This window comes from Monopterus albus, unplaced genomic scaffold, assembly GCF_001952655.1.
Source record: "Monopterus albus unplaced genomic scaffold, M_albus_1.0 scaffold1.1, whole genome shotgun sequence".
Classification (NCBI taxonomy): domain Eukaryota; kingdom Metazoa; phylum Chordata; class Actinopteri; order Synbranchiformes; family Synbranchidae; genus Monopterus; species Monopterus albus.
The window spans coordinates 3315446-3329890 of NW_018127881.1; the positions used below are offsets into that span (position 1 = coordinate 3315446).

Genomic DNA, 14445 nt, shown 5'->3' on the forward strand with positions numbered 1-14445 from the left:
CATCAGCTGCATATTACCATTAGATACCCATCACTACATAGCGTGAATTTCAAGCATGTCATAAATATAAACCACACTACTTGAGATGCAGCATACTCACACACCTCCTGCAGCTCACTCTCATATGAACAAATATCCGTCATGTCTTCAGCTTCAGTCTGCATAACAATGAAGCCCCTCATAAGACTGTCCACTATCCAGTGAGTACACCGTCAGGGACTGAACAGTAAGGCAGAGGACACAGCTTTTAAAGTTCAAAAAAAGATGGGCTTTTTATTGACCCAAAAACAAGGAAAAAATACAAATATCAATATCAAACTGGGCCCTAAAAGAGGTCAACAAAAGATAAGGAAACACAAAATACAACAAACTGAACTGCACAGTACCTCAAACAAAAAAACAACTGACCTAACAAAAGGCACACATGGGGAACATATATACTGGCTGGCCAAACCAATAATACACACAGGGAATGGACATACAGTAGATGCTATCTAAATAATCTACCAATAAACATAATAAGTCATTTTGTTCACTTCAGCAGAATGTAATTAAAATGTTACATGTTAATTCCTCATCTACTTACGCACATATTGATCACGTTTCAAATAAGAAAGAACAGTAATGCAGCCAAGGACATATTATAAGTAATATCGTACCTGTGTCTTGAGGCTATGCAGTCTGTTACTTCAATTCAAGAGTCAATCTCTATTATTAAATAACTGCATATAGATTAAAAACAACACTCAGATTTATGCATGAATTTATACATTTCTATTTTCTACACTGCAGGGTAAGCTGATGTTTCCCTGATGAAGTTTAAAGCATTAACCAACTCAAACCAACCAAAACATTCAGTATTATGGAAAAGAACCATATTGACAGATATTCACAAAATTATAGTGTGTAGGAAATAAAAAGCTATTTTATAATAAAAATAAATGCGTCACATAACAGTAAGAGTAGAAAAAAAACTGTAAAACAGTTGAAAATTAATACATTTTTGTATCCAACATTTTGTGTTGACCACACATGCACAACATCACATAAGCTCAATATTACTGACAAAAGCGGTCATGTCACGTTACAAAAACAAACAACTTGAAAGGTGTACTAATCTTTTAAAGATTAGTATAATCATTTCGATTTGCGTTGAAGGCTCAGCTCAGCTCTCCCAAAGAGCCGAGAAAACCAAACCACTGACAGGGTTTCGATACCAAATGAAGCAGTAAACTGGTTCATAGTTTGATCACTAGTCACATGACCAAACTGTGCCTCGGCACAGTGGTTCAATACAGCTGCTTCATGAGCTACCACGCATACGTCGGAGCCTCGGGTGTCGGAGGACCATCACTAGATACAGGCTTAAACAAAACTGACTGATTAAAAAAGAAACTGTTGCATGACAAAGGAGAGTGTGCACCTGAAACAATTAGATGATTTGTTAGTTTATTTATTGGGTGACAGTGAATTAGCAACAATTCCAAATAATCCTTTAAGTTCTTTCCTGAAGCACATAATGGCAAAATGTGCTTGTTTCAGCTCCCAGTGAGATGATTTTCAACTGTTCTTGGTATTTGGGTTTACTTAGCCATTAATCAACAAAGTAAACAGCAGATGAATCAATACTGGTTAGACAGAAGATAGGTATGTTTGGGAGAGTGCCTGCTTTGTTTGTTACTTTTTGATCATCTTTTGCTTCATCTATTATGGAGCAGACAAGATATTGTTGAAGGTTAAACTCATATTCAAGCATTGAAACATTTTCAGACATTTTCAAGAAACTATGAGTGACTATACAGATTTTATATCCATCCACCATGCGGTTGTTGCTTTGGTATAGTTGGGTCAGGGTGTGTGGTATCAAAAAGAAATGTAATAGTTAAGTTACCATTTACCAATGCTACTCTGCAGTACTCACCTCAGATATTTGAAGATGAGCTTGGTCTATAGAATCACATGAGAGACACGCCACTGATGAAAGCTTACTAGCCAACACACATGCCTGCCATCCCATCTGTGAGTCAGACAGTCTAACCGAAGAGTGTGATTTTATTTTTTTTTTTCATTGTTCCTGCATCTGAGGTCAGGTTTAAAGGATGTGGTCTGGTGCATCCGTCACATATCTTGAGTGCATGGGGAGCTATACTTTATATCCCTCTGTGTTTTTAGTGATTATTTTGACTTTTATTTTACCTGTGATAGCTGTATGATATCCGTTTCCTCCAAGCTTGAAACATAATCAGCACACTAAACTGGGAAAATCTCTTTGACTTTACACCAAGGATTCCTGATTAATTTGGAAAAAGTGAAATGGAAAACAAAGTTCTAGAAATTAGCAGCATTTACATAAAAAGGGCTTTGGTGTTGGCATTATTTTTTACATCTTTTTTTTTAATCTTATCATTAAACAATTCCATCTGACGCTGGGTGAGAGGTGGGGTACACCCTGGACAGGTCACCAATTTATTGCAGGGCTGATGCTTAGAGGCAGACAACCACACTCACTCCTACAGGCACTTTAGAGTCACCAGTTGACCTAAGCTGCATGTCTTTGGACTGTGGGAGGAAGCCAGAGCACCTGGAGAGAACCCACGCAGGCACAGGGTGAACATGTGAACTCCACACAGAAAGAGACAGGGTGTGCTTGAACATGGAACTTTCTTGCTGTGAGGCAGCAGCACTAATCACTGCATCACCATGACACCTAGCATAAAGGCTAATATGTTTGTATATGTATTTTTTCCTTAAAAAGATGATTCAGCTATATTGTCATCTACTGCCAGGCAAACCTTATCTAGTTCAGTGTATTATTTTCACAAAACTGGTCTTGCTATTAACCGTTCAGTAGGACCAGTCATGAAAATTTGTCACATCCTCGCTGCTTTAAAAGTGTAATGTGCTGTTTAACCACAACTCACTTATAAAAATAGATCATTGTTCTTTCCATACTATTTCCTCCCAGCGGGGGAGCGTCTGCATATAGCTCTCAGATAACACTCAGCATATCAGATAGCAATAGCCTTCTGTTAAACTGTGAAGACAGAATATTGTGTTTTGTAAAACAGCATCACTGTCTTTGGCTCCTGCCTCATTCTACCACAGCATCTTCTGGGAATGGACCAAGCTCAGTGCTTGTTTACTCTCTCCTTGCAGGATGAATTCATTGAATCCTGCAATAACCTAAAAATATGAATGCTAGACTATTGATTGAACACTGCCTGTGAGCAAGTCGTATCGTATGCCTCACTGCGTCAGTTCTTTTGTGTGATGTTTTTATTTTGTCATCTTGACTCTTCTTCACTTTAAATTTTGACTTGAATCAGGTTTGTGAGGTATGTAAGAATTATCTGGTCTCATCAGCCATCCAGTCAGACTGTATGTGTGTACACGTGTATGGGTAGAGAAACAGTACAAAGGCTGTCATGTGTTTGTGTTTTTGCTGTTTCCAGGTATTTTTGAGTATCTTTGTGTGTGTGTGTGTGTGTGTGTGTGTGTGTTCATGTGTGACTATATGCATGTTCTGAGTAATGGGCTTTGTGCATCCTCTCTTGCTGACGGCCAGGATGTATCCATGGCAACACCAGGTCGATCCTAGCTGTAAGCAGAGCTGGTGAGGAGGACTTGAAAGGGAGCGTTAAACCTCTCTTCTCATCTGCCCTGCACTCTTTTCACTCTGACCATGGTGAAATGCATGGCCTTGTTGAAATCCTAGGCCCAGGGGTGTATACTGTAGCTGTGACTGTGGATGCTCCCATCACAACACTGCCACCTTTTGACCTGATGTGAATATGTGCCCTCAAAACATTGTCAAATTGTTTTTTCATGTCCTTTTTCAGGGTTCATCTGTGGAGACAAACAAATAATTTTCCCTGAAAGCTAAAAGCTTAGCACTAGGATGATGTTTTTTTTTGTTTTTTGTTTTTTTTAGAGAGTTGACAGAGAGGTGACATGAAATAAGGGGAAAAGGAAAGAGGGGACAATAAGCAAAGAAGGTCCCCAGCCAGATTTGAATGCCAGCATCTTAAGACCCTTGGCCACCAGAGTGCCCCTTTTATGATGGTTTTACCAAGACATAAATGCTGGATTAATTGATTCCAAGGTAATTTTGTGAGTGTCACATCTTCACAAGGTGTTGTGATTAAATGTGTTTTCAGGACAATTAGCTTTCTATATAAGCTATCTTTTATGAAGTTGCAAACTCCATAGTTTTATTGTCTGTGGTTTAAAGCGCTTTTTTACTGCCATTAAAAAGTTGTTCCATCAAGTTTAATTGTGGTGCCTACCAGCAACAACTCCTTTGCCAAATTCAAATCATGATGAGGAAAAAAAAAACAATATGATTATGCTCAACATGGGATTGTATTTACATAAAATAGATCATTTAACATACAAAAGACAAAGCTTTTTTTGACAACACAGTTTGCCGTCTTCACTTTCTCAAAATGTTTCCTGCCAAGTCTCTTGATGCTTTGTCATGGCAGTTTCAGCTCTCAATAGACGACAGGATGGGATGTGCTGCTGCTGCCCCCTAGTGGATGTCAACATGACATGTTGAGGCAAAATGAATATGATTCGAAAGCAATGAGTAACAGCAAGGAATGACAAGACAAAAAGATAGATTAAAAATGTGGAAGAATTGAGCAAGACAGTTGTTTGGCACTGTAATTATTTATTTTGAGATAAACTTAAATGCCAAAACAAGTAGATTTATTGCAGCCCTGTGTGCATCAGTAACTCTGCAGTGACACTATAATTAAGATATGGCAGTGAGGACAGAAGCCTAATTATCTGGTGTTATTCAGAGGGTCAGTGAACTGCTTTGCACAGTTTAATTTCCTCCCCAGCAGTTTCACAACTTGCCATCTTGTGCCAAAGCTGAGATGTTAGTGTGTGTGAATATTCATGTAGTAGTACATCTCAGGAGGCCTTGGGGCCGTGGCTGAGGGAGCTCTGTGACCTTCTTGTTAGGTCAGGCTGGATGCCAGAGGCTATCTAACGAACACTAATACATATTCAAAAACCAGAGGCTATGAGACGCCACTGCTAAGCAGGCTTCAAGACAGAGCCAGATCAAGGCCAAGCCACAGCTTGTTTGTTTGCTCTCTTATCATCTTTTTTTTTTCTGTGATGCACAATGTTCACAGCTGCAGTTAAACACATATTGATTGAGTCTGCTGCCTTTCTCACCCTCTCACTTGATATGAGAGTTGCCCCTTGTGAAAACATCCTGGTGTGTTATTATGGTTTGAAAGCTCAGCACAATGAATCGGTGTGGGTAACGTGTTTTCCACTGGTTTTACAGGTTTAATGTGGCTGTTCCTTACAGGTGTCCACGGTATCATCAGCTGCTTTATTGTAAAGAGTGGTCTAATGCCCCAAAACCTGTCTAACTTCTCATTTTCTGACACCATCATGTTTCGGAAAATAGTCTCAGTAGGCTAATGGAGGTGGATCAATACAAATGGATTGGTCTCTTACATTTCCTTTTCATACTACAACCAACACCACCTCTGGGAATCTGCATTTATCGCCATATTCAATAATGAGAGGATCCATATAAGATGTTGTTTCCTCTCTCACCACTTGTACTTATTTGCTTTCAGTTAATCTGCTTTCCATAGAATGGCTCACAGCGATGTGAGGGTTTGTAGTTTAAAAGAGATCTGTTACAGATTGAGCTATTAGATTGAAATAATGAATGGAAAATAAAGCCCACCTTCTTGGTGTATGCTCTGTTAAAGATTATTTTTTGATTAGCTATCACACATAAGCCTAGTTCTTCCACTCTTCTAAAAGAATCCTCTAAAAGGTGATATTGTACTTGGTGTTATTTCTTGTACTCTTTGGTTTGTCTATGGTTTAAAGCTCAACATAAGATCAGATCTCATAATGAAACCGTTGCATACTGTGTATTCCAGTCTGTTAATCTTTTCCAATTGCTCATCTTTAGTCATTCTGATAACACCCAAGTATTATTTGCATTTAGCGATGAAACTGTGCTGAGATCATTTTGTTCTCGAGAGAGGGCTGAGGTCATGCAGAACAGTAAAATCAGCAGAAATAAACAGCCCGTTTAGTGGCTTTGCTGCTGTTCTTTTACATTTCCTCTCTCCCACTGCATCAAGCCTCTAGGTTTTTTTTTTTCCCTATAAATGGTGAAACTCTGTCCTAGCACAATGACCTATAACTGGGCCCTGTGGGAGTATTGTGTGTCCTATACTCCTCATGGCCTCGCCTTCTTTCCCCTCCTTCTCCTCCTCCTACTCCTTGTCTTCTTCTAAGTCTTCTTTTCTCTTTCGAAATTGTTCTAAGGGATCTGCCCCTGAGACACCAGGACAAGTTGGTGAGCGGGGATGTGTGGCTTGTGCTCTTTGCTTCAGATGATGTTTTGACTTTGTTTGGGACACTAGTGTTTGGTTGGTTTTGAATTTTGATTGACACCACCGTGGTTTGTTGTGGGTTTATTAGTCTCTAGACTTTTCTAGGTGTGTTTGGTCAGTGAAGTCTAGGATTATTTCAGCTAATGGATTTATGCCAGTCCCTTAAATACAACTTCTCTTCTTAATTTTTTTTCATTTCTAAAGGATTTTGGATTTGTTGATTGTTTGAGGACAAGGTTTTCCTCTGGACTTTAGCCTCATATTGTCATTTATAAGATTTGTGAGAATTATTGCCTTAGTCATTGTGCCACCATGCCGGTTCGAATTATGTGCACCATCTCCTTTTCGTCCGATGATGAGCCCAGCGGAGGATATGGTAAAGACATGTTTGATGACCACTACCGACGTGTAAAGAAGAGTTACGATGATGGGGACTCACAAGACTACCTGCATGGCTGTAGTCAGGTGGATGATTACAATGATGAGGAAGATGATAACAGTGATGTGAAAGACCTGGCCACTTTCTTCAGTGGTTCTTCACTTCATGGTACCAACCATGTGTTTGTGGAGAACAAGAAATTTGGTATTCGCCAGGGCTTGTGGGCGGTGGTCTTCACAATGGCTGTGTCCGCCTTTCTGCTCCAGGTGGCTGACAGAGTCATATACTATCTCCAGTATGATCACATTACTATCCTGGATGAAAAAGTGGCCAACAACCTTACTTTCCCAGCTGTCACCATATGTAACTACAACTTTATACGAAAGTCTCAGATGAGCTACAGCGATTTGATTTTCATGAGCCCTCTGTTGGGCTTCGAAGAAGGCATGGCACCGGGGTTCCCGCTCGCCCTGGAGCCAGACCGCCCACCAGGCTCTGGCTTCAGCATGGACGAATTCTTCAATCGCACTCGACACCGCATGGAGGACATGCTACTGGAATGTGAGTTCAGAGGCGATGAGTGCGGCCCTGAAAACTTCACAGAGGTAAGTTACAGCAATAGGTTTAAAATTAGTATTGAATGTTTGATCCTCCTGGGAACTAGCAGGCTCTAAATTGAAAATCATCAGTGCGAGCTGGCACTTCATATATAGTCAAGGTGAATTTCATATCTAGTAAATATGATCACTTTTAAATGATTGGTAATATTTTATATAAGAATGTAAAATTGAAATGTGACCCAAAAATATACAGTTTAGCATAACAATGCTGGATTTTAAGGAAACTCTTCTATGAAAGGGTGACAAAACTGTTGCATCCTGTAGAGTGTACTAAAAGATAAATATAATGTCAGGATAGTAAGAAAAAAAGAGGACTATAGACAATCAGTTATGAAAGAAAGAATTGATTTATTGCTGAGAGGTAATTCAGTTATTTACAATCCTAAGTCTGCTGTAAATAAAAATGTTTCTCTAAGTCAGCGTGTCTGCTTTAATGACACTCCACTGTAAATAAAGAAAAGAGCAGACATTAAAAGCAGGGCCCATTACTTAAAGTGGCATACTTGGCATAAAGCTACTGTTGCATTACAGGCTCTGAAGGAAGCTTTGTGTTGTTCAGATCAAACTTAAGGGCGAATTGTTGGTATTTTTGGTTTTGTGGCTGCATTACCTGCCTTCCGTGTGCACATCAGACAGAACTGAAGAGGAATACTGAATTACTAAGTGGTGTTACCAAGATCCTGCTATCGGTCTATTGATTTGCTTGACCTTTGCACAGTTATAGATGGGTATGTGTAGACTGCCAATGGATGTACTAGAGTTACATGAGCTGAGCTGCACTTTCATCAGTGTGTAAATGCATGTACATAAAACACTATTCCCATTTAGACCTGATAACAACATCATGTCTTTACTAATGTATCTTTTTTTTTTGCACTGTTGGTAGCAGCAGTATAGTTGCAGTTACTGGTACCCAAATGATTAGGTGCTTAGTTGGTTAATCAATTGAACTGGCAACTTCTTTGGTAATCATTTAATCAATTAAGTCATTTTAAGTCAAGTAGAACTGCTACAAATTTACAAAGAATTTGAATATGTCAGTTCTAGTGTTGCACGATATACCGGTACTTTCTGAGAAATTGTGATGTGATTTTTGTGAATTGCTGGTAATGTATTGGTGCTGCGAGCCTCAGGGGTGGACAGCTGTACAGGTCCCTTAACACAAACTCTGAATATGGGCAATGTGAAGTGAAGGTCTTGGCAGGTGAAGATGACAGTGGGTAAATGTAAAGGAGAGTTGTAAATATTTTTAAAACACAAGGGCAGATTCTCAAGTGGAAAGGCAAATAATTAAAATTATATAATTACTTATAGTAATAGTGCAAGTGAAATGTGATTGCAACAGTGAAGATTATTATATATAAAAACAGTCTCCATCACAGAAGTCTTTTTGTCTTGAAGGAGTTCTCCCGCAGACTTAAACCAATCAGCCATAACATTATGACCACCTGCCTAATACTGTGTACAAAGGAGTCAGTGTGGCAGTTGGTTGGCCCTCATGTCACTCTGCAGCTCACTGTGCATCTTCTGTGAATCCCTATGCTTCAATAGTTCTGTCAGGAAGAGCACGAGTGTATCGACCACTCAGTGAACAACTTATGTAAAAGGAGTGAAAACTGTGTGAGGACAAGTTAGAGATGATGTTTTAGACGAATTCAACAGCCTCACCACTCTGTGTGTGATATCACCACTACAGCTGCTGAATGTTTGTCTTCACAGAGACCAATGTACAGTATTTCTTAGTTTCAACAGTTTTAACAAAGATTCAAGCAAAATGGAATCTTTGAAACACATGATGAAATTTAAAAGTTTAATCTACAGTAGGTCAACCTCATCGTCAGTTAGCTTTGGGTGTCCATGACCCTGTCGCTGGTTCACTGTTTGTCCTTCCTTAGACACTGTTGGTAGGTACTAACCACTGCAGGCCTACAGTTTGGGTGATGATCTGACCCAGTTGTCAGCCATCACAGTTTGGCCCTTGTCAAAGTCACTCAGCTCCCTACACTTGCCCATTTTCTTGCTTCCAACAATTAAACTTGGAGGACAGAATACTCACTTTCAATAAGATAGTCTGTGTTATTGACTTCACCTGTCAGTGGTCATGATGTTATGGCTGATTGTTGTACTTCACTATGAAAACATATGCTGCGTGCTGATACCAACAGGCAGCATGACTTAATATTAGCAGCTAAGAAAGAGCAAAATGTTGCTTTGACAGCAGACTATAGATCTTATTCTGTTCATTTTTATGCAGGTTTCATTGTCGTATCCAAGCAAAAGCCTAAAAGCTCAGGTCAGCCATTCAATGTCACAAATGGGAAAAACGTAGGGTATGTGGCCACTGTCCTTGAGGTGAAATAGGGCCAGCAGTCACCCTCTGTTAATGTGCATGTTAAAAGACAAAGTGCTGTGACTGCAGTGCAGTCTTCCGTTTTATAAGTTGAGAGGCAGGCAGCAACAAGACTTTAGTCAATGAGATACATTATTGCCATGGTGCGGTTTAAAATGAATCCTTGTCCTCATAATGTCTTACTTTGATTTAGATAGGATACTTCTTAAATCATATCATCCTCCACACCTTGGCGAAGCTGTGACAGATTCTTGCATTCAAACCAGCAGCACCTTTGTCTTTATAAAACTAATTGCCTTCAAATAATCAGTGATCTGAACTATCCATTGTAAATGAAAAGGATGTAAGTTTTGAATGTACATCTGTCTTTCACAGTTTTTATATACTATTCAGTAAGCCAACCCTCATCCATCTGTGATAATTGCTTTCAAACCACATGAAGCTTTTTCAAGGCCTTTCCTAAGTCCATTTATGAAAGTCTAATCATAATGAATCTTTGATGAAGTAATCTGCTATTTAATTTTTAATGTGAAAAGTAAAATGTCTACTTTGAGTCCATTTTCTGCTGTCAATAACCACTGCATAAGAACTCTTACTCTAGCAATCAATCAGTTTACACACAGTGCTGAATGGGTTTGTGTGAGCATTAGTGGTGTGGGTTGTTCTGTGTGTGTCTTGTTGGTATACTGTTGTTTTAAGAGAAACTGTGTGTGGCTGCCTGCAGGTTTCAGGTGTAGCTGAGAGTGCAGTAAGGCTGAAGACCTGACTAAGACAAGTGACAAGTAATCATTTCTTTGTCAGGTCTAATGGGACTAATTATAGTGTTGTAAACTTACATTGAACCTCTCTCTGTATTGCAGCCTCCCACACATAATCATCGATTCTTCCTCCAGCTCATGTACCTGCATGTGGCAACAAGTAACCAACACATTCTCACTGATTATAAAGCAAATTTAAAGTGTGTTCTCTCCTACCTTGAAAATATTCAAGAACAGGTCTGATAACCAGCTATTTACTCTCCTGTGGAAAATGGCTACAGCTTGGAAACAGCTATTTGTGTCTTTCTGAGCCCTTTGTGTTGTTTGGTGATATAAACAGTATTTTCTCTTTATTTATGCGTTTTATTTGTGCAAATAACAGGGTCAACATTGATTAAGCAACAGCATGATGAGATATTTTAAGTAATGTCACCTTGCCATATCTCATGCATGGTCTTGCATTTCAGAATCAAAAATGGAAGATGTATGAATTATTTGAAATTCCTCTTGTCTGTAGTGTTTTTTCCTACATGCAGTAAGCAGGTGCAATGAACGCATGTGTTTTATTTTGAGTCGGTGCTTGTACAACAAGTGCACCTCAGTGATTAGGAAAGTGTTGCCTATCTTAGCTTGTTTATACCTGCTATATGGCTGTTACTGATCAAAAGCAGTCACTGTAAGCCTCTTCCATGGACATTGTCAATGGGCGTTCTGGGAAATTATAAATTAATAAAATGAGATATGCTGGAGAATTAGGGTACTGCTTGTGAGGCAGCATTTATAAAGGGTTTATAAGCAGTAATTAATAGCCTTATTAATGATTATTACTTATTACTAATGTGTTGTCAATCAGTTATAAGTCTTTAATTAGGACGATAACGGGCTACAGAAATGGGCCGTAACATTGTTGCTAACAGGTCCATGTTGTCTTTTTGCATATAATAAAAGGATTTGATATAAAACCCTTCTCTCTTCCACAACATGGGCAACACCTCCGTGGCATGTAGGAATGGCATGGCATATATAGTGGAGGCTAACTTACTTAGAAGCATTCATTGTGTATTACTGTTATCCTTTTTTCTGAACACCAAATCAATGGAGTGTATTTATTTTTGCATATTGTGGCACTTGGCAGCGCCATTGGTCCCAGTGTGCACAGCCTTGAACTCCTGCTAGAGCCTGTTTATTACATCTGCTAAAGAGCCACTAATGGTGTATTGAGGAGGGGCGGGAAAGAGAGGTGAGCAGATTGATTGCTTTCTCCCAGTCTCTGGGGGTTTCTGTTCCTCCTGTCTTTCTGTCTCTCTGCCCAGCACCTCTGTCTGCTATTTATGCACGTAACTTTCAGTGTGTCTCTCTGTGTATGTGTGCATACTGCAATGAGCTCTTACTTAGGGCTGTGTCAATAGTGAATCTTGGCTAATGCCCTACAGATAGACAGACAGTTCAGGTTGCAGAAATTCTGTCCCAGAGCAGAATGTTAGCCCTCCTCAGAGCAGTAATCCAAATCCTTTCTTCCTGCTCCAGCCCCAGCCCATTAGATACAGTTTGCCTTTCTCCCTAGCTCAGCATTGTCAACAAAATCAGCCAGTGGCTTTGGTTACACCCGTCTCCGGTCTCCTCAAGAGCATCGGTCTGCGTACCCCAGGCTCAGCCTCTAACAGCCAGATGATTAGAGAAAGGAAAATGAAATGCTAAAGCTGGCCTCACTATCTGGCTTTGAGCTGTAAGTGCTTGTTACAGTCCAGCACTTCTTTTAAGCAGCCACTGGGAAGAGATTGTATCAGGGTAACACATAATGCAATTATCTTCAAGCATATACCATGATATATTAGATGTTAGTAAATTATCTTTTTAAAAAAGAGAGATCATAACATGTTCCACCAACACTGACTATAACACTGCTTACAGTGTGTGCTAAACCCTATTTGTTCTTGTCACTTGTGGAGCAACAGTTACTCAGCACCTTGTGCAATTAGGCTAATTAAACTGTCACTTTTTCCAATAGTAATTGATTTTTGTGCGTATGCTTATAATAAGTAGCCATTTTGTGATTTATTTTATTTGCCAATTTACCAGCTAATGTATTCCTAGGAGCATGATCTATGTCCGACTCTTGCTATTTCATTATTTGTTTTGAAATTCAGATCCATCTGGTGATACCAGTACGGCCTCTGATACATGAGCTGATTTCATGCATCTGTGCAGAACCTTCCCTCAGAAAGTGGTCATTTCAGTCTCTCAGTTTGAAAAAGCCTGCACTGCTGAAATGCTTTCTCCCTCTGAGAGGTGACTGCACAAGATCATTAAATATTTATTGCGACACTGAAGTTCAGAAAACTGTGACTTTCTTACATCTCCTCAGGCATTATTAGAAGATGTCACCACTTAGCTGTTGCTTATCACAATTAATGTATATGCAGAGCTTTAAAAATAAATGTTGGAATTTTACATTCACTTACATTAATAACAGCAGAACAGAAAAGTTTCTCAACTGTCATTCAAAACAGTCTGATGATCTGGTACTGATACCCTCATACTCAGCTTATTTTTACTTTGTTTTTAAGGCTCTCCAGTAACTTTTTATGCTTGCAAATATGTAAAAATCCACTTTGCTGGCATGCGGTAATATCAAACATTGATCACAAGGGGGCAATGTTTTACAATTATTTTAAAACCTAAACTGGCTTTTTTTGGAATTGAATTTTGTGGATGCTGCATGCTGTATTTTCTGTCTTATTTCTTGCCTACAAGAAATTACTCAAATATACTTAATCCCATGTCTAAAGAACGCTTTGATTCCTACTACAGTACAACATCAGAGTCTCTGAAGTGCAGTGACCACTGTCCAGTTAAAGCATCTTGTAGAAGCAGAGCTGCTGCCAGTGGAAACCCAGTGTTTTCTTGAAAGAGCTGTTTTCTTTAGGGATTAATCTTTGTCTGTGTGTTGTGGAGATTAAAAAATAAATCAAATTACTAATCAAACATTAGCTGAGGTTTGCTCAATGTGGACGGCCTTGGCTGAAAGGCTCCCTCACTCGTTCACGCTTTCTCCTTTTTCTCTCTTTTCATGTCCCACTGTTTTGGTACATGAAGGACTTGAGTAGGAGAGACACTGCGGCGCTCACTGTAGTCACTGTGTCCTGTTTTTCTAACCAAGTAATAGATCAGTGTTTACAAATGCACCCATCTTAATTAAATATTTCATCAGTATTCTTTTGAGGCTGGTGCCATAAGGTGCAGCCACACTCACCCCCTATTTAGATGAATCCAGTGGGATGTAAAGTCTGGGTCATTAAAACTAGACAGAAATATCTCTCTAATATCAGCTGACATTTTATAACACAAATGCTAATTAATCAGTAAAGGGGAATAAATGAAAGGATATAACTTTGACTTTACCCCACAGCTAAGAAAAATGATGCTTAATAATGTGAAAATGAAAGATACTTCAGTTGTTGGAGCAATTATATATGAATAAGACATATGGCAAGTGTCCTTTACAGGGCCAATAGTCACTTACTACTAGCTAATGATGAGAGTGCCTTAATGGCTTCTTACAGGATTGTTCCCCTGTTCTTAATATCAGAGCTGAAATAAAGTGATTGGCTCCAAATGTCAGAATGGATGTCAGGAGCTTTGAGGGAAAAGGTGATGTCCTTTGAAGAGCACTGGACTCTGCCTCTGTGTTTTTAAGCCTCTCTTTGCATCTTTCTTGTAGTCTACTTCTGTGTGCGCATGAATGTGCAAACAGCCTTTAAAGTTACTAAATCTAAACCTACAAATATTAGAATAAGAATCTCTTACTGACTGTCTTCGCTGAAAGACACAATTCTCATAATAGTTCAAGTACATAGACTTAGACAAAAAAGAAACTGTTAAGAAATGGCCTGGTATTACTTATGTTGTGGGGACATATGGCTGTTTACACAGTCACACTGTGGGGGCTCAACAT

The 14445-nt window shown here is 39.2% G+C and overlaps 1 protein-coding gene across 1 annotated transcript in view; it reads left to right on the top strand.

The window, feature by feature from the left end:
• The first annotated feature begins 6349 nt into the window (after positions 1–6349).
• The window catches only part of LOC109957846 (acid-sensing ion channel 1-like), a 45040-nt gene continuing 36944 nt past the window's right edge, over positions 6350–14445 (top strand). Inside the window, 1 exon segment of the mRNA XM_020596074.1 lies at positions 6350–7367. Coding sequence (XP_020451730.1) covers positions 6696–7367 — 672 coding nt within the window. The 5' untranslated portion in view covers positions 6350–6695.